Genomic DNA, 26284 nt, shown 5'->3' on the forward strand with positions numbered 1-26284 from the left:
GCTGCCTAAACTGCTGTGCTCTTCCAGCACCACTAATCCAGTGGAAGCTTTTGGTGCCAAGATAGGTTGCAGATCAAGGTCCAGAAGATAGAAAGGTTCATGTGGGGACTCCATTGCAGATAATTCTGGCATTAAGTCATCAGGTTTAAGCGCAAGCTTTTTGGAGGGTATTTTTCTTCAGCATGATGTGCAACCTGTCCGTAACCTTGTATGCGTTGCTCTGTCTAAGTACCCTCTGCCCTTTTTTTGCTTTGATCTGTCTGCACTGCTCATAAAACAAAGTTTTTCCTTGTACTTAAGTACATGACCACAATCAAATCAAATCAAATTTGCTGTGTAAGAAATGGTAGTTTTGAAAAGAAATGACAAAAGCAATGACAGTTTAGGAGCTGTACAACATTTTTTATTATTTAGTTATACTTAACATGCAGTTTGGGAGATCCAGTGGAATATTTTTAAAAGTAGCTATGCTATTAGAACAAATTATGTTTACATTATCAACCTTCCAATTCAGTGTTATTCAATTCTTAAGTACTGGGATGATGACTATTAAATGTGAGACAGTCAAATTTACCCATCGTAAATGCTGGAAATATTCAGGTCAGACAGCCTTTGTAGAGAGAGCAACAGCTAATGTTTCAGGTGTACATAGCTTTAGATTAGATTACTTACAGTGTGGAAACAAGCCCTTCGGCCCAACAAGTCCACACCAACCCTAGAAAGAGCAACCCACCCAGACTCATTCCCTTACGTTTACCCCTTCACCTAACACTATGGGCAATTTAGTATGGCCAATTCACCTAACCTGTACATCTTTGGACTGTGGGAGGAAACCGGAGCATCCAGAGGAAACTCACGCAGACACGGGGAGAATGTGCAAAGTCCCGGGGCGGGAATTGAACGCTGTCAGGCAACAGTGCTAACCACTGTGCCACCGTGCCGCTTTGTTACATAGCCGATTTCATTTAAGGACTGTTTTGTACTGTTCGTTGGCACTGTCGTGTCTTCCATACAATTTTGAATTTGGCACCTATTCTGCCTGGAGTTCTGTTCATTTCCTTTTATTCAGTTCCAGAGTTTTGAAAAAATAGTCATGCAATTTTCTTGTTTTTGTTTTATTATTTGTTCATGAGATGTTGTTGATTGGGCTAGCATTTGTTGCCCACCCCTGCAGTGTTTATGACAATTGACAGTGATTACATAGTCACCATTAAACAAGTTGTTTTTTATTACAGAATTTTACTTTAATTAAATTTCACCATCTATCATAGTGGGATCAAACCCATGTCCACAAAACATGAACTAAGATTCTGCATTTCTAGCCCAGTGACATTACCACTTCATTGCCTTCTGAGTTCTTGAATAGGAACAGACTATGCATCTTGTATTTAATCCTCTAATGCACTAAATACCAAACACCTTTTAATAATATTGTATAATATTTTGCTCTTCTGTTTAAAGTACATCATTCAGAATGCATGAACTGCGTGTTTACTTGGACAAGTAGGATTAATTGCAATGTAGTGCAATAGATTATAGATTACAACTGTTGTCATTAAACATTAAAATTCTGAGCAACATTCTTCAACCCAAGACTGAATTTCAGTTGTAATGTCTTTATAGGAAAATATCTGGAAAGCTGGAATAATTTCATTCAATGTTACATGTTTATGTATAATACCTCTTTCAAATACTATGACTTGAATATTAAATTATTCTGCATTAATTGTGCTACTGTTTGCAGATATGTAAACTGAGTAGGTAGTTTTTTTTTGTACAAGGAATGTTTTTGGAACTGCATGTGGATCTTTTCAATGTCTTTTATATTAATTAATCAATCAATTGTACAAGAAGTAATGATTTTAAATTTTTGTCAACTTCATTCCTCCAAAGCCCCAAAGTTTGCTGTTGGTGACCTTGCAAACTCTCTAGACATCATTGAGGGGAAGCTAAGTCATCCAGTACGAAAAAGAAGACATGCAAAGAAAGATGATTACAGCATAGAAGTTCTCTTGGCTGTGGATGATTCGGTTGTTCGCTTCCATGGAAAAGAGCATGTGCAGAACTATGTTCTGACACTAATGAATATTGTAAGTGGTCCAATGTACTCTTCATTCTATTTCACACTTGTTTTATTAATAATAATTGAATTCCATATCTGGCGTATATTATTTAAATTATTTTGTCCAGTAATATTACTGTTTTTTCATACAGTATTAATCGTACGGTTTTTATCTTTTTCCGTACTATGCACAGATTTGGAGTTATGAGTGTTTACATACTTAGCTGAATACCCTCTCTAGCTGTTGTTGTTAGAGAACTGTTAATAAAAGTAAACAGGTGAGGTGCTGGAAGACTGGAGGTTGGCAAACATAGTGACACTGTTTAAGAAGGGTGGTAAGGACAAGCCAGGGAACTATAGACCAGTGAGCCTGACCTCGGTGGTGGGCAAGTTGTTGGAGGGAATCCTGAGGGACAGGCTGTTACATGTATTTGGAAAGGCAAGGTCTGATTCGGGATAGTCAACATGGCTTTGTGTGTGAGAAATCATGTCTCACAAACTTGATTGAGATTTTTTTTGAAGAAGTAACAAAGAAGATTGAGGGCAGAGCAGTAGATGTGATCTCTATGGACTTCAGTAAGGCGTTCGACAAGGTTCCCCATGGGAGACTGATCAGCAAGGTTAGATCTGATAGAATACAGGGAGAACTAGCCATTTGGATACAGAACTGGCTCAAAGGTAGAAGAGAGTGGTGTTGGAGAGTTGCTTTTCAGACTGGAGGCCTGTGACCAGTGCTGGTCCTCTACTTTTTGTCATTTACATCAATGATTTTGATGCAAGCATAAGAGATACAGTTAGTAAGTTTGCAGATGACACCAAAATTGGAGGTGTAGTGGACAGTGAAGAGGGTTACCTCAGATTACAACAGGATCTTGACCGGATGGGCCAATGGACTGAGAAGTGGCAGATGGATTTTAATTCAGATAAATGCAAGGTACTACATTTTGGGAAAGCAAATTTTAGCAGGACTTCTACATTTAATGGTAAGGTCCTAGGGAGTGTTGCTGAACAAAGAGACATTGGAGTGCAGGTTCATAGCTTCTTGAAAGTGGAGTCGCAGGTAGGTAGGATAGTGAAGAAGGCGTTTGGTATGCTTTCCTTTATTGGTCAGAGTATTGAGTACAGGAGCTGGGAGGTCATGTTGCGGCTGTACAGGACATTGGTTAGGCCACTGTTGGAATATTGCGTGCGTTTCAGGTCTCCTTCCTATCGGAAAGATGTTGTGAAACTTGAAAGGGTTCAGAAAAGATTTACAAGGATGTTGTCAGGGTTGGAGGATTTGAGCTATGGGGAGAGGCTGAAAAGGCTGGGACTGTACTCCCTGGAGTGTTGGAGGCTGAGGGGTGACGTTATAGAGGTTTACAAAATCATGAGGGGCTTGGATAGGGTAAATAGGATAAGTCTTTTCCCTGGGGTCAGGGAGTCCAGAACTAGAGGGCATAAGTTTAGGGTGTGAGGGGAAAGATCATGCAGAGGATAGTACAGGCATGGAATGAACTGCCAGATGAAGTGGTGGAGGCTGGTACAATTGCAACATTTAAGAGGCATTTGGATGGGTATATGAATAGGAAGGGTTGGGAGGGATATGGGCCAAGTACTGGATGGTGGACTAGATTGGGTTGGGATATCTGGTCGGCATGGATGGGTTGGACCGAAGGGTCTGTTTCCATGCTGTACATCTCTATGACTCCATGTACTTTCAATAATATAGCATGAAGAGGAAATGCATGCAAGGGTTTTGTACACAGATATTATCCAACTCCAAAATGTTTAGCTACCATTTGAGATTGGATGTGCTTGGCATCTTCATTAAGTGAACACAGTTAATAAATGTGATTCAAAGTATACTTTCAAATACCACTGTGTTTTGGAGATTCAACATTTCAGTTACATGGATACATTTACTAAGTCAACTCAATATTTTATGAAATCTTCAACATTCAATAATAAATCGGGTAAGCTGATAGTGAAAGACACTATACGTTACTGATCCCTTGAAGAAAATGTATTGATGTGCATGCATTTTCACATCCTAACCACTCTGTTTTTAGTCATGTTTCTCACTTTTCCACCCACCCCCCCCCCCCCCCCCTCAATATTTAAGTCTTAAGATTTCTCATCAAGTTGTAGGTTATTACACTGTGGATAAATTGGCCCTCCTGTATTTTTCTCCACAGGACACTCCTAGTCAAATCCTATTATCCTACTTTGGTATTCTTTATTCCTTTTCCTGTAAATGATAGTCATGATTGATACTTCTAGACCATGACATTATTTAGGTTATTTCAAAGTTCTGAAACAAACTAATGAAGTAATCAATAAATAGTAGATCTTTTCCATTTCAGTCTGTTAGGAGGAGGTATGTGAGGAAAGAGTGCATTGGCTTACCTTTCTCTTCCTCATTCACCCAAATACTTTGGTTATATTCTGTACCAACTCAAATAGCTCCAGCTGAAAGCTGATCATCAGGGGTAGAAATATGTTTGCTCAAAATTGTGTTTTGGTTGAATGCATGTTAGGTTATTTTGGTCTGTTGGTTTTGACTAGACTCCCATTGAGAGGGTGATTCAAGTTGGTTAGCAAATATCTGTTATCATGGCAAGAAAGTTACAGAAGAGAGCTGATAGAGAAGATGGGAGAACTGGATTGCAAGAAATTATTGCATAATTATGCATGTTCTGACTCAAAAGGACAATCTGATTTTTATCCAGTCACTGGATGTAATTATAACTGCAAGGCCAGCATTTATTTTTGCTAATCCCAAATTGTCATCGAAGAAGAACTCCCTCTTGGCACAACTGAAGTCCATATGAGGAAGACATTCCCATCGTTAGCTAGGGAATTTCAGGAGAATGACGGCTTAAAATGTTGGATGGGATGTGTCAGTCAGTTGGCCGCTTTGTTATGGATAATGTTAAACAACTTAAGTGTTGTTGGAATTGCATTCTGGCAAATGGTAAGTATTTCATCACATGCCTAACTAGTGCCTTGTACAAAGGCTTTAAGGAGTCAGGAATTGAATCACTTGCCACAGAGTTTCAGCCTTCAACCTGCAAGTGGAAATATGGCTGGTACAATTATATTTCTGACCACTGGTCTCCAGAATATTGATAGTGGGGATTTAATTATCTTTTTTTGCCACTTTTTTTGCATTCATCTTGGAGATATGTATTTTACTAGCTTTGCCAGCATTTATTGCCCATTTCTAATAGCCCTTGGGAAGAGTTGGTGAGCTGTCTTTTTGAAGCGCTGTAGTCTATTTGGTGTAGGTAGACACACATTGCAGAAGGGCATTTCAGAATTCTGACCCACTTATACTAAGTTTCTAAGTGATGATGGTGAATGGCTTGAAGTGGAACTTGCAGGTGGTGATCTTCCATGTATCAACTGCCCTTATCCTTCTAGATGACAATTGTGGATTCAGAAGATGCTATCTAAGGAGCCTTGGTGAATTTCTGCAGTCAATCTTGGAGATATAAGTGAGCTTCTTTGTCCTGGATGGTGTCAAGCTTCTTGTGGTGTTGGAGCTGCAAGTGGAGAATTTTCTATCACTCCTGACTCAGGCCAGGGTCTTAACTACTTACAGTTGACATCAAAACTCATGGAGTGAAGGCTTGGTAGCTAAATTCACAGACAGCACATATGGTGGAAAGATGTGTTGTAAAGATGACATGAAGTTGCAGTTGGATACAGAGCAGTTGAGAGGGTGGGTAAGGGTCTGGAATATAGAACATAATAAGGGAAAATGTTATTTACTTTGGCAGGGAGAATAAAGTGTTTTCTAAAATAGAGAAAAAAAACTGCAGAATTCCAACACGTGAAGAATTAGGTTTTCTGGTGCATGTGTCACAAAATGTCAGTATGCAGCTCATAATCAAGAAGGCTAATAGGATCCCAGCCTTTACCATGTGAAGAATTGAAAAGTAAGTATGTTATGTTTGTTACACAGGGCATCGATGAGACCATAACTTGAATATTTTGTACAATTTTAGTTTTCTGACTTCAGGAAAGATGTGAATGTGTTAGGGGCACTTCAGAGGAGATCTGCTAGATTGATATCTGAAATGAATAGGTTTAAAGGTTAGTGTCTTCCTGTGATGAGTTTAGTTCATATGTACTGTCCAAATACTGCAACTTCACGCTGTTCAGTACAGTTCTGAAGCTGATGGCAGAACAATACAATATGGAGAGCTGGGCTTTTGTTTACATTCCTGTCTGCTCTCATGACTGACATACTTGTTTCGTTTGTCCAGCTGAATGATTTAAGCCTGCACACCCTTTAAATTTTATTTGCATGGACACGCATGTGCAGTGATTAAAGGACTGACCTCTGCACGGTTTCCACAGGAACTTCCAAGTTGCAGCAGAGTTTAGCAGTATTTGTGGGCCATCTCGATTAAGTGGCACATAAGGTGGGGAGAGGATGTTGTGTTAGCCATTAAAACATATTTGAATGCCTTGGATATCCCCAAGGAAATATTAGTCCCACATTGTTTCCTTCTCCGGTATGACTGCATCACTTGCTGGAGATGTTTACTCATTATTTGTGTTTGGCTCTCCACCCTTACAATTTTATGGTCTCTCCACTGTTTTAGCTAAGGTTGGATGAATTAGAATGTGGCTGGTCTCTTGATCAGCTTAATTTAGAACTTCATTATGAAGTGTGTGAAGAAACATGACCTGATTGTGGGGATTAATCATTTCTGCGAATGAAAATCTCTGTAAAATGGCAGATTTCATTCATTGGTGTAGATGGGAAGTATGTCTCTTCCTTTTTAATAGTCATCTATGAGAAAGTTCACACTGACAAGAGGTAAACGTAGTTCAGCTGTTATTCATTTTTCGATTGAGAAATTGACTTTAAATGGATTGATCTGTGAAGATTTGATTTTATGAGAGATGAATTCTGTCAGCTGTACAAAACAGGAAGATGGTGACCTGATCATTTAGGAATGGATTTGCATTACATCATCTTATCCTGTTGCGGTCTTTTTGTCCATATAAATATGCAATTGTTTTGGTAAAAGAAAGCTCCATGCAGCTGTTGTGTGAGCACCATAATATACTGCACTTTAATAAAACTGTTCAGATGCAGGCTTGAGCTATGCAGAACTTAATTCAGTAACTGCTTTCAAGCTATCTCAATCGTTCTTTCACTGAAGGCCCCACCAGTTCCTGACACCTTAATCAGATTATTGCAGAAATCCTTCAAGTCAGATTTTGTAGCAAGTTTGTTTCCATCTGTAACAGTTACCATTTGGCCCCAAAGACAGCCTTATTACCATACCACATTAATTACTACCCGAGGAAGTAGAAATTGCTGCAGAGGTTTAATTAAGTCATGGGAGAAAAATACACGATAATGAAATCTTAGTTCAAAGTATTGAGTGAGTGTTAGCTTAACTGATAGCTCTTTACAACAGGCTGAATGGATCTCTCTAATTTCAAATCTAATTCTGATCTTGCTGTTGTGCACCTCCGTGTGTAGCCATATCCCTGTATGTCTTGTTCTGTGTAAACACCCGATGATAGGTATGCCCTTATATGCTATGCTCTGCCTGTACTGCTCACAAAACAAAACTTCACTGTACTTGGGTAATATGTGACAACAATAAATCAAATCACATCAAACCTGCTTTTTAGGGAATGAAATCTGCCATCCTTACCTGGTCTGGCCTACATGTGACTCCAATGTATAGCAACATGATTGACTCTTATCTGCCTTTGAGGCGGTTTGGGTTGGGCATTCAGTACTGGTCTAGTCAGAACATGCTCACATTCCATTTACCAATATTTTAAAAAAAATCTTTCATTGCACATCACTTTTTTACGTTACTTGTGGTTAACTTTAGTTTTCTGTTTAGAATCTCACATCCAGATTGGTCAAAATTTCAACATTAGTTGTATAAAATGAGTAGGTTGAATAAATATAATTCACAATTTACAATGTTACTATTGAAACTTGAAACTGTTCAGAAAAGATTTCCAAGGATATTGCCAAGATTGGAGGGTTTAAGCAACAGGGAGAGGCTGAGTAGACTGGGGCTGTTTTCCCTGGAATGTCAGAGGCTGAAGGGTGATCTTATAGAGGTTTATAAAGTCATGAGGGGCATGGATAGAGTCTTTTCCCTGGGGTGGGGGGGAAGTCCAAAACTAGAGGGAAATATGTTTAAGATGAGATGGGAAAAGTTTTGGACCTAAGGGGCAACATTTTCACGCAGTGGGTGTGTATGTATGGTATGAGCTGCCACAGGAAGTGGTGGAGGCTGGTACAATTACAACATTTAAAAGGCATCTGAATGGGTACATAAATAGGAAGGGTTTAGAGGGATATGAACCAAATGCTGGCAAATGCGACTAGATTTATTTAGGATATGTGCTCGGCATGGATGAGTTGGATTGAAGGATCTGTTTCCATACTGTATATCTCTCTAACTCTGGCATATAAAGCTAGATTTTAAATCCATTGTTCCTTACCATCAATCCCTCTCCTTCCCACGTTGTTTCCTTTTGTAGGTGGGATATGCTCAAGGATAACCATACTACATTTTCTGATAGGTGGCCATATCTTAAGACAGCTAGATCAACCTGTGTCAAGTGCTCAGCTGGAGGAATAAATGTCATGGGGCATTGTAACAGTTCTTGAATGTGATCATGCACAGACGCTATCAGCATCACTAAGTTTAAAACTTAGTGTTTTTCCCACACAGCTTAGTAATTTCCTCTTTCTTTGTTCATTGCATCAAGTTGCTACTTCCAGTGAGAATCTGTGCAGAGACTTAAATTAAAATACCCCCAGGATCATAAATTAGCCTCAAATTGAAAGGTGATTGTCCTGCAATGCTGAGGCTGGCCATCTAATCAGGATATCCTATGCCATAGCTGCACTACCCATGATTTTTCAAAATTCCTCAGAGTTTAGAACACATCCAGTGGACTGGAGGTTAGCAAATGTAACACTGTTATTCAAGATAGGAAGGAAAGAGAAACTGGGAGCACCAGGCCAGTTGATCTGATATTGGTAATCAGGGAATGCATTAATCTGTTATGGAGGCTGTTTTAACAATGCACGTCAAAAATTATAGTATGATCAGGCAGCACACATGGTTTTACGAAAAGGAAATCTTGTCATATTAGATTTATTAATATTTCTACAAGAATGTAACTAGTAGGGTAGACAAAGTAGATGTAATGCACTTGGAACATCAAAAATCATTCAGATAAGCTCTCCCATAAAAGGTCAATGTGCAAGACAGGAATAATGGTAATCTATTAACATGGATGGCAATCTGGTTAAGGGACAAGAAGCAGAGAGCAGGGACAAACCCATTTTCAAAGTGGCAACTTGTAACACACTGTCACATTGATAGTTCTTGGGCCTTAGCTATTTATGACCTGTATTAGTGACTTTGATGATAAGACAACAGGTAACATATCCAAGGTTATTGATGACACAAAGCCAGGAAGGAATATAATCTGAGTAGAGCACAAATATATTATAATGAGATATAGACAGATAATGTATAATGAATGGAATTGTGATGTTATTCAGTGATGAAAAGGTATTAAACTTTTACATGGCAGTGTTCACAGAGACTTGTGTGCATTTGTACAAGGAATGCATAAGTTAGCATGAAGATTCAGTATGCATTTAGGAAAGCATATGACACATCAGCTTTTATTGGAAGGGGTCAGAGTGGAAGAACAAGGAATACTTACTATAATTGTAAAGGGTTCTTTGAGACCAGACCTGGAGGGTTGTGTGCACACATGGCTTCTACATCTCAGGAAGCACGTAGCTGACTTAGAGGTGGTACATCAAAATTTTACCAGATAACTTCCTGCTATGTGGAGGTTATCCTAAAATGAAAGGCTGAGTGATGAGAATCTATACTCACTGGAGTTTAGAAGAAAGAGAGTTGATCTTAAATCATAAAAGATACAGAAGCGGAGACTCTGACATTACTTCCCCTGTCCAGCGAATCTAGAACATGAGAGGAGGAGACATTTCTTTACTTATACATTGTAACTCTTTGACATTGTCTGCCTGAGGAGGTTGCCGATGTTCCATCATCAAGTACGTTCGTGGCTGATATGGATTTTGATCTTAAGGGGTCAAGTCCATAAGACCATAGACCTAAGAGCAGAAGATAGGCCATTCAGCCCATTGAATCTGCCACCTCAGTACTACCTGTCCCACTACCTATCTTTGTATCATCTGTAAACTTAGCCAGAATGCGCTCTGTTCCTTCATCTAGATTGTTAATGTATAAAGTGAAAAGTTGTGGTCGCAAGACTGAGCTTTGCAGAACATTCGTGTGCCATCCTGAGAAAGACCCTTTATCCCTACTCCCTGCTTTCTTTCAGACAGCTTAGCTTCTATCCACCTTGTCTCCTACACCATGGGGCCTTGTCTTATTCAGCAGTCTCCTTGACTGGCACCTTGCCTTCTTGAAGTGCAGGTAGATATTATCCACTGGCTCTCCTTAGTGTAACCTGCTTGTTACTTCCTCAAAGAATTCGAGCAGCATGACATCCCCTTGATGAAATCATGCTGACTTTGCCCTATTTTACTGTAGATTTCCAACTGTTCAGAAACCTCACCCTTCACCATGGACTTCAAAGGGTTTATGCCCAAAATATCGATTCTCCTGCCTCTCAGATGCTGCCTGACTGGCTGTGGTTTTCTAGCACCATACTCTTCGACTCCAGAATCTTACCACCAACTGAGGTTAGGCTAATTGACCTGTAATTTTCCGTATTTTGCCTTGTTCCTAAGTCAGATGGAGAAAGTGATTTTGAGGCATAAGATCAACTCCAAGTGACCGGAGTGGCCTCGTGGGCCATATAGTCTACTTCTGCTCCAGTATCTTAAGTTAAATGAATATTCAGTGGAGATTCATGTTCTGTCAAGGTACACCTTGGTTACCCCTTCGCCTGGGAAGGTAAGCTTTGAAAAGCTTTTGACTGAGGGGAAACTGAAAAGTGATGTCACAGGAGGGCTGTGATTTGTTTGGCTAATAGGGAGTCAGCTAAATTTGAATGTGTTAAATCAAATCTTGTGAAATTATTGGTGATAACTTGCATTCAGATTGAGAAAATAAGCGGAGGTATGCAAAGTTAAAAATTTAATAAAGAAAAATTCAGAACTAATTGAATAAAATAAGGATGGAGGGTCAGGTGATCTGTTGTTTCTGCATGGTGTGGGAGCTGGTGCACCCCATTGTGGTTCCCAGTGACCATGTCTGTAGTATATGTTGGTTGCTGGAAGAACTCTGGTTCAGAATCGACTGGCTGGAGTCTGAGCTTCAAATATTGTGACACTGGGTGGGGGGATGGCGGGATAGTTACCTGGATGCTGTGTTTCAGGACTGACTAACTTGAATTTGGCCTGTGGTCCGGGACAGGCGTGTGGCTGAGAGTGAGGCAGGAAGAGGGATCTAGGAGAGAGCATTGCAGGAGCCTCAGCAACTGTTATTGTTCAACAGGTTCAACTGTGTGGACAGGAATGGGGACTGCGGGGAGGATGAAATGACTGGCCACAACACTGTGGTGCAGAGAGTCATTTAACTGGGCGAGGCGAAGAGAAATGTTGTAATTGGGGATAGTATAGTTAGAGGCATAGACATTGTTTTCCGACCAGGATTGAGAGTCCCGAAGATTGTGTTGCCTGCATGGTGCTCTGGTTCGGGATATCTAATCTGGCCTGCAAAGGAACTTGGAGTGGGAGGGTAAGGATCCAGTGATTGTGGTCCACATAGGTACCAACGACTTAGATAAAACTAGGGCAGAGGTTCTGCTAAAGTAGTATGAACAGCTACGAGCTAAATTAAAATGCAAAGCCAAAAAGGTGGTAATCTCTGGATTACTACCTGAGCCATGAGCTAATTGGCACAGTGTCAATAAGATTAAGAGGGTAAATGCATGGCCTAAAGATTGGTGTAGGAGAAATGGGTTTGAATTCATGGGACATTGGCACCAGTACTGGGGAAGAAAGGACATGTTCTGATGAGATGGTCTTCATCTGAACCATGCTGGAACCAGAGCGCTAGCGAATTTCATATCTAGGGCTGTAGACAGAGCTTTAAACTAAATAGTGGTGGTGGTGGGGGGGGTGGGGCGGGTTCAGTTACAGGGGAAACTAGAAAACCCGAATTAAAGGAGGAGGTAAGAATGCAGAACTCGGGAGAGGTTATTAAAGTCTCCAGCACAGACATAAATAGGATAGTGTATGGAAAGGGTTAGCAATCAAATTTCAAGCACCCTCGACAAACGAATGACAATGAGAAGAGGGGCAGTTAGTACAGGACTGAAGGTGTTATATCCGAATGCACACAGTGTAAGCAATAAGGTAAATGAGCTTGTTGTACCAACAGAAATTTGCAGGTATTACGTAGTGGGCATCAGGGAGATGTGGCTGCAAGGGAACAGGATTGGGAGCTGAATATTCAAGGATATGCATCCTATCGAAAAGACAGGCAGTTGAGCAGAGAGGGTGGCTTGCCTTATTAGTAAGAATTTAAATTAAATCAATAGTACTACAAAGTAGGGTCAGATGGTGTAGACTCTGTGTGGGTAGAATTGAGGAACTGCAAAGACTAAAAAAAAACCATAGAGTTAAAACAGGCTGTTTTATGTCTTGTGCGTATAGGTCTCCAAACAGTAGTCGGGAGCTGGGGTGCAAGATATACCAAGAGATAGAAAAGATGTGTAGGAATGGCAAAGTTACAGTGACAATGGGGGATTTCAATAGGCAGGTGGACTGGGAAAATCAGTCTGGTAGTGGATTGCAAGAAAAGGAATCTGTGGAATAGGGTGTAGGTTTGCTCGCTGAGCTGTAGGTTTGATATCCAGACATTTCATTACCTGGCTAGGTAACATCATCAGTGGCGACCCCCAACTGAAGCGAAGCGATTGTCTCCTGCTTTCTATTTATATGTTTGTCCTGGATGGGGTTCCAGGCATTTGTGGTGATGTCATTTCCTGTTCGTTTTCTGAGAGGTTGATAGATGGTATCTAGATCTATGTGTTTGTTTATGGTGTTGTGGTTGGAGTGCCAGGCCTCTAGGAATTCTCTGCCATGTCTTTGCTTAGCCTGTCCCAGGATAGATGTGTTGTCCCAGTCAAAATGGTGGGTTTTTTCCTCCGTGTGTAGGGCTACGAGGGAGAGAGGGTCGTGTCTTTTTGTGGCTAGCTAGTGTTCGTGTATCCTGGTGGCTAACTTTCTTCCTGTTTGTCCTACATAGTGTTTGTGGCAGTCCTTGCATGGAATTTTGTAGACGACGTTGGTTTTGTCCATGGGTTGTACTCGGTTTGTTAGTTTTTGTTTGTGTGTTGGTGGGTTTGTGTGCTACTACGATTCCGAGGGGTCTTAGTAGTCTGGTTGTCATTTCTGAAACTTCTTTGATGTATGGTAAGGTAGTTACAGTTTCTGGATGTGTTTGGTCTGCTTGTCGTGGTTTGTTCTCGAGGAGTCTGCGGACTGTATTTTTTTGAGTATCCGTTCTTCTTGAATACGTTGTATAGGTGGTTCTTCTCTGTTTTCTGAAGTTCGTCTGTGCTGCAGTGTGAGGTGGCTTGTTTGAATAGTGTTCTGATACAGCTTCCTAGAGGCCTGGCACTCCAACCACAACGCAATAAACAAACACACAGATCTAGGTACCATCTATCAACCGCTCCGAAAACGAACAGGAAATGACATCACCACAAACCCCAGGAACCCCATCCAGGACAAAAATATAAATAGAAAGCAGGAGACAACAGCTTTGCTTCACTTGGAGGTTGCCACTGATGATGTTACCTAGCCAGGTAATGAAACGTCTGGATATCAAACCTACAGCTCAGCGAGTAAACCTCAACCTGAGCTACAAACCTTGCAAAAATCTGTGGAATGTCGATAAGATGGCTTTTTTTTTGGAACAGCTTGTGGTGAAGCCCCCTAGGGAACAGGCAATTCTGGATTTAATGTTGTGCAATGAGGCAGACTTGATAAGGGAGCTTAAGGTGAAGGAACCGTAAGGAGGCAGTGGTCATAATATGATTGAATTTACTCTGCAACTTGAATGGCAAGATAGAATCAGAGGTAACAGTATTACAGCTGAATAAAAGCAACTAGAGATATGAGGGAGGAGCTGGGTAGAATTAACTGGCAGAGGAGCCTAGCAGGAAAGACCGTGAAATAGCAATGGCAGGAGTAATTCAGGAGACACAGCAGAGATTTATCCCGAGGAAAAAGAAGGATGAGGGAAGTCTGGGATAGCATAAAAGCAAAAAAGAAAGCATATGTGGTGAAGGGCAGTGAGAAACCAGAGGATTGGAAAGCTTACAAAGACTAACAGAAGGCAACAAAAAAGAAGTCAGAAAGGAGAAGATTAAACATGAGGGTAAGCTAGCCAGTAACATGAAACTGAGTTTCTTTAGATATATAAAGGGCAAAAGTGAGGCAAATGACGCTGGAGAGATAATAGTGGGGAATATGGAAATGGCTGAGGAACTGAACTACTTTGCGTCTGTCTTCATGGTGGAAGATGCGAGTAATATCCCAAAGATTCAACAGTGTGTGAAGGGGCAGAGCTGAATATGGTGGCCATCACTAAGCTGAAGGTGTTGAAAAACTGGCAAAAGATGGATAAATCACCTGGACCAGATGGATTACACTCCAGAGTTCTAAGGGAGACAGCTGAAGAGATAGTGGAGGCATTAGTGGTGATCTTTCAGGAATTGCAAGAGTCCGGGAGGGTCGCAGAGGACTGGAAAATTGCTACCGTGACACTCCTGTTTCAGCAGTGAGTAAGGCAAAGATGGAAAATTACAGACCGATTAGCCTAACCTCGGTTATGGGTAAGATATTGGAATCCGTTGTGAAGGATGAGGTTTCTGAATGCTTGGAAGTGTGTGGTAAAATAGGGCAAAGGCAGCAGGGTTTCATCAAGGGGCGGTCATGCCTGACAAATCTAATAGAATTCTTTGAGGAAGTAACAAGCAGGTTAGACCATGGAGAGCTAATGGTCATTATCCATCTGGATTGCAAGAAGACCTTTGACAAGGTGCTGCACATGAGGCTACTAAGAAAGATAAGGGCCCATGGTGTCAGAGGCAAAGTGCTAGAGTGGATAGAAGCCTGGCTGTCTGGCAGAAAGCAGATAGTGTAGATAAAAGGGTCTTTCTCAGGATGGCAGCGGTGACAAGTGATGTTCCGCAAGGCTCAGTGTTGGGACCATAACTCTTCACTTTATACATTAACAATCAAGATGAAGGAACTGAGGGCATTCTGGCTATGTTTGGTTTCCGAGCAAAATTCAGTGCATTCAGGACAGCTGGAGTGGGGTGGGAGGGGTGCGATGGGGAGGGGGGGGTGGTGGTTGTGGGTGGGGAGATGATTAGTGTGGAAGGTGAGGAGTAGAGATGTGAGAGATACAAAAGAGATATAATAACACAAAGTTTGGGAGAAGATTAGTAGCTCGGGTGCTCGTTGTTGTGGTTCTGTTCGCCGAGCTGGGAATTTGTCTTGCAAACGTTTCGTCCCCTGTCTAGGTGACACCCTCCGTGCTTGGGAGCCTCCTGTGAAGCGCTTCTGTGCTGTTTCCTCCGGCATTTATAGTGGCCTGTCTCTGCCGCTTCCGGTTGTCAGTTCGAGCTGTCCGCTGTAGTGGCCGGTATATTGGGTCCAGGTCGATGTGTTTGTTGATAGAGTCTGTGGATGAGTGCCATGCCTCTAGGAATTCCCTGGCTGTTCTCTGTTTGGCTTGCCCTATAATGGTAGTGTTGTCCCAGTCGCGTTCATGTTGCTTGTCGTCTGCGTGTGTGGCTACTAAGGATAGCTGGTCGTGTCGTTTCGTGGCTAGTTGGTGTTCGTGTATACGGATCGTTAACTGTCTTCCTGTTTGTCCCATGTAGTGTCTTGTGCAGTCCTTGCATGGGATTTTGTACACTACATTAGTTTTGCTCATGTTGGGTATCGGGTCCTTCGTTCTGGTGAGTTGTTGTCTGAGCGTGGCTGTTGGTTTGTGTGCTGTTATAAGTCCTCGTGATCGCAGTAGTCTGGCTGTCAGTTCGGAAATGCTCCTGATGTATGGTAGTGTGGCTAGTCCTTTGGGTTGCGGCATGTCCTCGTTCCGTTGTCTCTCCCTTAGGCATCTGTTGATGAAATTGCGAGGGTATCCATTTTTGGCGAATGCAGACTGCAGCACACCAGAACTGCAAAAAGAGGAAGAGGAACACCTATACAAGGTATTCGCCAAAAACGGGTACCCTCGCAATTTCATCAACAGATGCCTAAGGGAGAGACAACAGAGTGAGGACATGCCGCAACCCAAAGGACTAGCCACACTACCATACATCAGGAGCATTTCCGAACTGACAGCCAGACTACTGCGACCACTCGGACTTATAACAGCACACAAACCAACAGCCACGCTTAGACAACAACTCACCAGAACAAAGGACCCGATACCCAACATGAGCAAAACCAATGTAGTGTACAAAATCCCATGTAAGGACTGCACAAAACACTACATCGGACAAACAGGAAGACAGTTAACGATCCGCATCCATGAACACCAACTAGCCACGAAACGACACGACCAGCTATCCTTAGTAGCCACACACGCAGACGACAAGCAACATGAACTCGACTGGGACAACACTACCATTATAGGGCAAGCCAAACAGAGAACAGCCAGGGAATTCCTAGAGGCATGGCACTCATCCACAGACTCTATCAACAAACACATCGACCTGGACCCAATATACCGGCCACTACAGCGGACAGCTCGAACTGACAACTGGAAGCGGCAGAGACAGGCCACTATAAATGCCGGAGGAAACAGCACAGAAGCGCTTCACAGGAGGCTCCCAAGCACGGAGGATGTCACCTAGACAGGGGACGAAATGTTTACAAGACAAATTCCCAGCTCGGCGAACAGAACCACAACAATATAATAACACATTATAAATTCATATTTTGAAAATTTGGCATTACGAACTAAAATCTATCTTAGCATATTTAGCCAGTGCTGTAGAAATAGGGTTTATGGCCTGTTTGAGTGTTGTGGTGTACCAGACAGGAAGCTTAGTCTGGAATAATCGTCACCGCAAATCTAAACAGTTGACTGGTACTGAATGCCATGCATTGCAGAAAGACGAATTCTTCAGGAAAGGCATTTTGGCCACCTTCAGACCAGTCTTCACAGAGAGTCAGAGTTGCTTATAATGTATTTTCATTTAGAAATGGTATTTATCTCCTTCTTTAAAGCTTTGACTTGGAGTAAGTTAAGGTTGATATTTTATGCAGATAATAAGAAAGTATTAGTGGAAATCTGATAGTTTGGAGCAGCACTTTGGGTCAGGATAGCTAAGGATTCTTAAAAAATTCATCTTTCTTCAGTATTTGTTGTCTTTCTGCACTGCATCTTTCTCAAATATAACTCCTTATCCAAAGGATCGAATGGACTACTCCTACTCTCAGTTTCTATGTTTAACCAGCATCGCTGAAATATATTATCTGATATAACCACATTACTGGGACTTTGCTGTGTGTAAATTGGCTGCAGCATCTCCAATATTGCAAAATTACCTACTCTGTGATGGTACTTAACTGGCTGTAAAGCACTTTGGAAAATCCTGAGATCATTAAAGGTGTTGCATGAATGGCCTTTCTTTATATGGGTGTCCCATGTTTTTCACTTCCAGAAGTAACTGGTGTCACTGATTGCTAGATTAAAGGAATTAGAGCAAAAGGGACAGGAGCAGAAGTTGGCATCTTGTTTGTTCTGAAAATTGAGCATCAGGCATGATTATATTAATGCTACTATAATTCCACATCCAATTTCCACTCCCCATGATTCCCTTACACCTCAGAGGCCTTGTATACAATGACAGTATCCACAGGCCTTTGGAGCAGAGAATTCCAAAGATTAACAGCATCCTGCATGAAGAAGTTTTCATCCCAGTCAGAAATTCCCTTACCTGAGTTCGAGACTTTCTTGTCAGGGGGCAGCATAGCCCAGCCGTTACCTCAAATAATTTAATGATTCAGTTAGATCAGCTCTTTAAGCCTCATAAAATAGAGGCCTATTTTATTCAGATTTTTTTCTTATTTTTCCGCAACATGAAATAGTGGATATTAGCTCATCATTCAGGGCAAGTATATTCTTCCTTGGGGATAGAGACCAAAACTCTACATAATATGTAAGGTGTAGCCTCACCAAAGCCCTGTACAATTTTAGCAAGATTTCCTTAATCTTGTACTCCAATCTGTTGTGACAAAGGCCAACGTGTACCATTTGCCTTCCCAATTGCCTGCTGGTCTACATGTTAGCTTTCTTGTGATTTGTGGAGAAAGATCCCTCTGAGCACTGTCATTTTTAATGGTATCTCACCTTTTAAAGAATATGCTGCTTTTCCATTCTCACCAAAGTGGATAATTTCAGATTTCCTTGCATTGTACTTCATTTTGCCACCTTTTTACTTGCTCAACTTAACTGATTTGTGATACTTTTTCAGACTCTTGAGTCGTCCTTGCAGCTTACTTCCCATGTGCTTGTTTTATCCTCCACAAATGTGGATCATTTACACTTGGCCCCTTCATGTTGATATCAGTCATAAATAGTTGAGGCTTTTTTTTATCTTGCTGTGAGCTCCCAAATCGACCAACTGGTCAATGACTTTGCCATTCTGTTCTCATGTCAACTGTGTGGTCTTCTACAATGTAATCTGGGTGGAGCAAAGCAGGTTTTTCAGGTTCAAAGCTTGACTGTGTGGGATGTTGGACCTTTGTGTATTGAAAATATTAGAGAAGAGGCAAAATCACAGCTGAGAAATTAAACCCAGGCAGTCTGGATGAACAACAGTCATGGGACTGTTACCATGCCAGGGCGAGGAGAAGATGAGAAAGGAAAGACATAAAAGATGCGGGCCAGGAAAATTGCCGAGGGTTTTGAGTTTGTATTTTCAGCTTTACTCTCCAGGGTATGGCAGGAAGCTTTTAATGTTTGTCACACCCCACAGTAATGTTAATTACTGTGTTTTTCTCACTTTCTCCAAAGAAAATAGTTATTTTTGGCTAGACTCAACTGCAATGACAGGTGATTTTGATTTTGTTTTGACTGTTTTCACCAACTATAATTCAAAAGTGGAAATGATGGAAAGCTACCTATTGCATGGCAGCTGCAAAGCTCGTGTTGCATGCCTGGATTCAACTCCCACCTGCTCTAGAATGGTGTAATAAAAACTCTGAACAGGTTGATTAGGAAATATCTCTAAGCTGAATTGGCACACAAACAGTGACTGTCTTGTTCTTCCCATGGGGTTGTGGCTTGTTTAAAAAAAAAGAAATTTCATCTATATGGCCAAAACCTTTACAAAGATCATTTTCCACACTACTGCAGAGGGTTGTTTGCTAGCATGACTGAAATGTGTGGTATCCTGACCCGACCCCTGCTGGCAGCTCATCCAGGTACAGCTGACAAGTCAGTGGCTCTGAATACAGGGATGTTCAATGTATAAAATCAGAGTCTTACTGCCTTGTTACAGCAGGCTCGGATAGGTCCTAATCAGTAAAAAAAAAATATAATTGCCAAAATTTTAAGAGTATCTGTCGCACTGCAAGACCTGATCAAAACTAACACCTTTACTCTTATGATGGAAGAAATGGAAACACAGATTTTCCTGTAGAGTTTGCGAGTTGTCTAAAAGTTATTTTTGCACCCACACTTGCTTAATTTGCTATTAGTGATATCTTAAGATATGTTTAAAATATATATATAAATGTTAAATCAAACCAAACTTCTAACATTTAGCCACCAGTTCCATTTACCCAGTCTTTTTACTGGAACTTTTAAATGGGAAAACCTGCTTAGCAGCCGTGGCTGGATTGATTTGAAATGTTCATTTTTCACCATCATAGAACAGTACAGCACAGTACAGGCCCTTGGGCCCACCATGTTGTGCCGACCTTTTATCCTAAGTTAAGATCAGACTAACCTACGTGCCCTTCAATGTACTAGCTTCCATTTCTCTATCCAAGAGTCGCTTAAATATCCCCAATGTATCTGACTCTACTACCACTGCTGCCAGTGCATTCCATGATTAAAGAACCACTCCTTGAGTAAAGAACCTACCTCTGGCATCTCCCCTAAACATTCCTCCAATCACCTTAAAATGATCTCCCTCCCTTTCTGCCATGGGAAAAAGTCTCCGTCTATCCACTATGTTGATGCCTTTCAACATCTTGTACACCTCTATCAAGTCACCTCTCATCCTTCTTTGCTTCAATGAGGAAAGCCCTAGCTCCCTCAGCCTTTCTTCATAAGACATGTCCTCAAGTCCAGGCAGCATCCTGGTAAATCTCCTGTGCACGCTCTCTAAAGCTTCCACATCTTTTCTATATTTAAGGTGACCAGAATTGAACACACTATTCCAAGTGTTGTCTAACCAGGGCTCCATAGAGCTGCTGCATAACCTCGCAGGTCTTAAGTTCATTCCCCCTGCCAAGGAAAGCCAACACACCGTACATCATCTTTACGACCCTATCAACCTGGGTGGCAACTTTGAGGGATCTACGGACATGGACTCCAAGTTCCCTCTGTTCCTCCTCATGCCAAGAATCCTGTCTTTAACCCTGACCTTCTAAAGTGAATCACTTCACATTTTCTCAGGTTGAACGCCATCTGCCACTTCTCAGCCCAGTTTTGCATCCTGTCAATGTCTCGTTGCAACCTATAACAGTCCTCCACACTATCCACAACTCCTCCAACCTTTGTGTCATTGGCCCTCCCTTATTAACCCTCCCTTCCACTTGCTCGTCCAAGTCATTTATGAAAACCACAACGAGCAGAGGTCCAAGAACCGATCCCTGCGAAACACCATTGGTCACTGAATTCCAGGCTGAATACTTTTCATCTACCACCACTCTGTCTTCTATGGGCCAGCCAATTCTGTATCCAGACAGACAGGTTTCTCTGTGTTCCATGTCTCCTTACTTTCTGAATGAGTCTACCATGGGGCAACCTTATCAAACGCCTTACTAAAGTCCATGTACACCACATCCACTGCTCTACCTTCTTCAACATGTTTTGTCACATCCTCAAAGACTTCAGTAAGGTTTATGAGGCATGACCTGCCCCTCTCAAAGCCATGCTAACTATCTTGAATTAAACTATGGTTTTCCAAGTAATCATAAATCCTTTAAGAATATTTTTGATCTGTTGATGCATTTGATTTTGATTTATTCGATTCAACCAACTGTAAGTGTTCAAGTATGTGTGATCTTAAAGCAAATAACATGTTTTGGGGGAATTTCTGTTTAACCAATCTCTTTTTTTGTGTTTGTTCTGAGCTGAGATGTACCCACTCTGGAGATGTTTATACTTGTGTTTTTTTTTCTCGCTGTGCTGGAAGTAACGGTTTCCGCATAATTGAAGTCTGATTCCGAGTCGGTCCTGTTTCATGTTCTTGCCTTGGCCTTTCCCTCCTGGTTGCCTGAACTACAACTTGCCATTTTGCAAGTCACAGATTACATGATGGATTATGTTGCTGAGGAAGGTTAAACCCAGAGATCTGGATTCTTGAGGTGGAGATGTGAGTTCAAATCCTAGCTGGGCAAATCCAAATCTAGGTAGTTGAGTTTGGCTGACCAGGAAGCGATTTTCAAAATGTTCAGATGAAACATATGTATAAAACATTGTGAACTGCAAGGAGGGTAGCCATGGATTTGGAGGACACAAGTGGGATGGGCAGATGAAGTTTAATTGGAGAAATTTGAAGTGTTTCACTTTGGCTGGAAGAAGGCAAAGGAACATGATAAAATGAAGGCTCCTATTCTCAAGGAGGTGCAGGATAAGACAGGTCTGGGGGAGGGGGGAGGCGATGTGAGAGCACAAGTTTGGAAAGGCAGCACGAGAGAGGTTAAAAATGCATAAAGTTTCATAGCTTTTAAAATTGGCTCATGGAATACCATACTTTCTGTGAGTTTGACAGTCCTAAACAAAACACTAGTCTTCAGCAAAATTTAGGCTCAGCACCTTAGGAAGGATATGTAGTCCTTGGAGGGAGTACAATGCAGGTTTACAAGAGTGAAACTTGGACTTCACCGGTTACATTATGAGGAGAGAGCACACAAATAAGGCATGTTTTCTGTAGAAATTTAAAAGGTTAAAGGGTGAAATGATTGAAGTCTTCAAGATTTTAACAGGAAAAGACAGGATCCTCAAGTCTAAAATCATACAGCATGGAAACAGACCCTTCAGTCCGCAATCCCAAACTAAACTAGTCCCATCTGCCTGCACTTAGCCCATATCCCTTCAAACATTTCTTACTCCTGTAGTTATCCAAATGTTTTTTTAAATGTTGTAACTATACCCACATCAATCATTTCCTTTGGAATACTAACCGCTCCATGTAAAAAAAAAAAGCCCCTCATGTTTTATTCAAATCTTTCTCCTCTCACCTTAAAATATGCCTTCTAGTCTTTAAAACCCTGACATTAGGGGGTTGGTAAAGATAAACTACTTCCACTGGTTGGACGTTTCTAGAACTAGGGAGCATAGTCTGAGAATTTGGGCCTGATCATTCAGAAGAGATGTTCGGAAGCAAGTGTGCAGACGTTTGGAATTCTTTTCCATGAGCAGCAGTTGATGCTAGATCAGTTGTGAATTTTAAATCTGTGATAGATAAATGTTTTGTTAAGCAATGAAGCTAAGGGCTGTGTGCCAGAGCAGTCGACAATAAAGAAGGTTATCTAAAATTCATAGGGATCTTAATCAATTGGGCCAAGGAGTAGTAGGTGGAGTTTAATTTAGATAAATGTGAGATATTGCATTTTGATAGGATGAGCAAGTTAATGGTAGCGCCCTGGGGAGTGTTGTCAAACAGAGGTCTCTGAATTCAGGTGCGCAGTTCCTTGAAAGTTGCGTCACAGATAGATGGTTAAATAAGAAGGCATTTGACACACTTGCCTTCATTGCTCAGACCGTTGAGTATAGGAGTTGAGATGTCATGTTGCAGTTGTACAAGACATTGGTGAGGCTACTTTTGGAGTACTGTGTACAGTTCTGGTCACCATGCTATAGGAAGGATATTATTACAGTCGGTTCTGATATGACATGATAGTTTTGTTCTTGTGCGATCTTGCGTTATAAGAAAATCTCGCAATAATGATTAAAGTAATGGGGCTGGAAACATGTTAAGGCCAATACAGGTAAGGAAAGTTTGCATTCTACAAATAACAATCTAAATTTTTCCATCGCGTTAAAGCCAATTCATGAAGAAACATGTGTTATAGCAGAACCGACTGCAAATTGGAGGGAGTGAGATTTCCAAGGATGTTACTGGGACTGGATAGGCTGGAGGAGGGTTGAGTTGTCCTTATAGAGGTTTATAAAATCATGAGCGGCATACATAAGATGTATAGTAAAGGCCTTTTCCCTAGAGTAGGGGAGTTCAAAACTAGAGGGCATGTTTTTAAGGCAAGAGAGAGAGATTTTAAAGGGGACCTGAGGGACAACCTTTTCGCACAGAGGATGGTTCAAATGTAGAATGAACTGCTAGTGCAAGTAGTAGTTGCAGATATAGTTATAGCATTTAGAAGACATGGACAGGTATGTGAATAGATAAAGATTTAGAGGGATATAAGCCAAATGCAGGCAAATGAGACTAGTTTGAGAAACCTGGTCGGCTTGGACAATTTGGACTGAAGGGTCTGTTTCTGTGCTGTAAGATTCTATGACTCGAGTAAGAAATTTCCCTTTGCAGTGTGTTTCTAAAGGACTTCACTAATGATTTTTATACTGTTTGTAGAGATTAAAATTGCACCATTTCTTGTTTTGATGTTGCTTTTCCTTCGGAAGTGATTTCTACAAGGAGCTGTTAAAGAGTGTTTGTTCTCACTAGTATCCTTAATACAGACAAAGAAGGGCACCACTTCGACTGAGAAAACATCCATTCCAGGACAGGCTAAACAGAGAAATGCACGGGAATTTCTAGAGGTCTGGCATTCAAATCTGAACCCTATCAATAAACACATCAATTTGGACCCCGTTTACCAACCTCCGCAAAAGAACCGCAAATTATATCACCCATCTTAAGAGACCAAGACACACAAATAGAAAGTGGGACATAATACCAGCGCTTCACTGGAGGCTCATTGATGATGTTACTTAGTATGGTGACAAAATGTCTAAAAACAAACCTTCCAGCTCAGTGAGAAAACTTGCAACCTGAGCTACAAATCTTCTCAAAATTCACAGAGCATTTATTGGCTGATCACTCATGAAAAACAACAACAATTTAAAAGATTGATATTAGGATCAGGACATAAACTGAAAGAAGGGGCATGGCAGCGGTGTCAGTCTAATACCAACGTCCATAGAAACACAGGCTTTCTTAACTTGAACCAGCAGATGTGAATGTTGTGTTGTCCAGTCAAATCCGCAGAAATAAATAACAGCGACGACCTTTTGAAGTTACATACATATTGCATTACCTTAATATAGATCTCTTATTTGGATGTTCATTACAATAGATGGTACAATTATTGAGCAATCGAATCTGTTGGGTCAAAAATAACTGCAATGGCAAGTTTGGCAGTGAACGTTTATGCTTCTCCATTGATTTTTGCTGCTAGTTGTTGAAGTGCCTATTAACAGCACAGCAATGTCAATGTCACATCAGGAACCACAAATGTAATTAATATTGGCTTATTGTTTTGAAGGAGTCTAGCAAAACGTAAGGAAAAAAATACATTAGGGGAGGAGTGAACATAAACTAAGAAATGGTAAGTATGATAAGCAATTCAAGGAGCAAACAGAAGAGGAGAACATTGCAACCCAATTATGTGTTGCATTTCATTTATTGGCCTTTGAGAAGCTAATGATTGAATGGCAAGTAAGATAAATTTGTAAAAGGTACAAATGTTTTTGACCCATGCAACAGAGAACCAGTAACTGTATTTGTCAAATTCAGGAACATTGATTTACAATTGTACTGCTTTTTTAGAAACATAGTTATGTGGCATAGCAATTCCTAGTTTGTTTTATTGTTTTGATAGTCACATAAGATTATAATGGATTTGTTGACTGATAATAGCAATGCACTGAACTCCAACCTGCCAGAATTAACTGTCATTAAACCCAGTTGTTGGTAATCACTTGGCCTTGTGGATAAGGCATTTGAATTTACTGTTAATGTTATCAGAAAGTTATTTTGATTCATTCATGGGATGTGGGCAGGTTAAGGATTAAGTTAAGATGGTTGAACCAAGTACACTACCCTGATGAATGCCTGCAGAGATATCTTGGAGCTAAGGTGACTGATGTCAAACAAACAAGTTTTCCCTGATTCCCATTGATTCATGTTTTACAAGGGTCTTCGATATCACGCACAGTCACATACAGCCTTGATGTCAAAGGTTGCAGGCTCAAGTCCTGCTGTGATCGTTTGTACCTGAATTTGTAGTTGATTGGTTAAGACAACGGCTATGTACTTAACTCCATGGAGTTTTGAATCTTCCTGACAGCAGTTCATAATGGACATGACCATTACGCCAGCACTCCTTTGTTCAAGTCCTGTATGCCCAGAGTGTGTTGACACCTGTCCAATCAGGTTGACTCAAAAGTATTTCATTTAAAGGCCCAGTAGTGGAGACCTTTGGGAACCCTTCGTCCACATTCCTCCTTTCTTTTTTTTCCTTCAAAATGCTGCCTCATATGACTCAAGTACTGAATCCCAGAATGTAAAATGATTTTGTTTGCGACCATTTTCTATGTGCCAAAATAGCCCTGCATTTTAGATTGTTCCCTGACACTAACAGGAGTGTAGGCGACAAGACCAGCGCCAAAAGATAGCCAAGATAAGCAAGTGCTGTAGGACCTGTTGGAGTGATACTCCACAGCATCACTGATCTCTTTATGAATCTCTTGAGTATTAATTGGTACAATTCAGAGTTCTAAAGAAGAGTCATAACAAACTCAAAACACGAATTCTGTTTTTCTCTCCACAGATGCTACCAGACCAGCTGAGTTTTTCCAGTGTTCTGTGTTTTGGTTCAGATTTCCAGCAGCTTCAGTATTTTGCTTTTACATAAATTGGTTCAATGCTAGGCTCTACTATTATTCTCATCCAAATCATTTATATAAATGACAAACAAAAGTGGACCCAATATCAAACTGGTCACAGGCCTCCTGTAGTCAGCCTTGCTTGCTGTTTCAAGAATAGAATAGAACTTGA

At 41.1% G+C, this 26284-nt stretch overlaps 1 protein-coding gene across 4 annotated transcripts in view; it reads left to right on the top strand.

The window, feature by feature from the left end:
* Window positions 1-26284, top strand: part of adamts14 (ADAM metallopeptidase with thrombospondin type 1 motif, 14) — a 202299-nt gene that overhangs the window by 61941 nt on the left and 114074 nt on the right. For all 4 annotated transcript variants that reach the window (XR_011962299.1, XM_072583126.1, XM_072583127.1 and 1 more), the window contains exon 4: window positions 1894-2090. Coding sequence is in view for 3 of the 4 variants with exons in the window: in XM_072583126.1 (XP_072439227.1) it covers window positions 1894-2090 (197 nt within the window). In the remaining variant the exon portion in view is untranslated. The remainder of the gene's footprint in view (window positions 1-1893; window positions 2091-26284) is intronic.

The sequence above is a fragment of the Chiloscyllium punctatum genome, chromosome 13 (assembly GCF_047496795.1).
Source record: "Chiloscyllium punctatum isolate Juve2018m chromosome 13, sChiPun1.3, whole genome shotgun sequence".
Taxonomy (NCBI): Eukaryota; Metazoa; Chordata; class Chondrichthyes; order Orectolobiformes; family Hemiscylliidae; genus Chiloscyllium; species Chiloscyllium punctatum.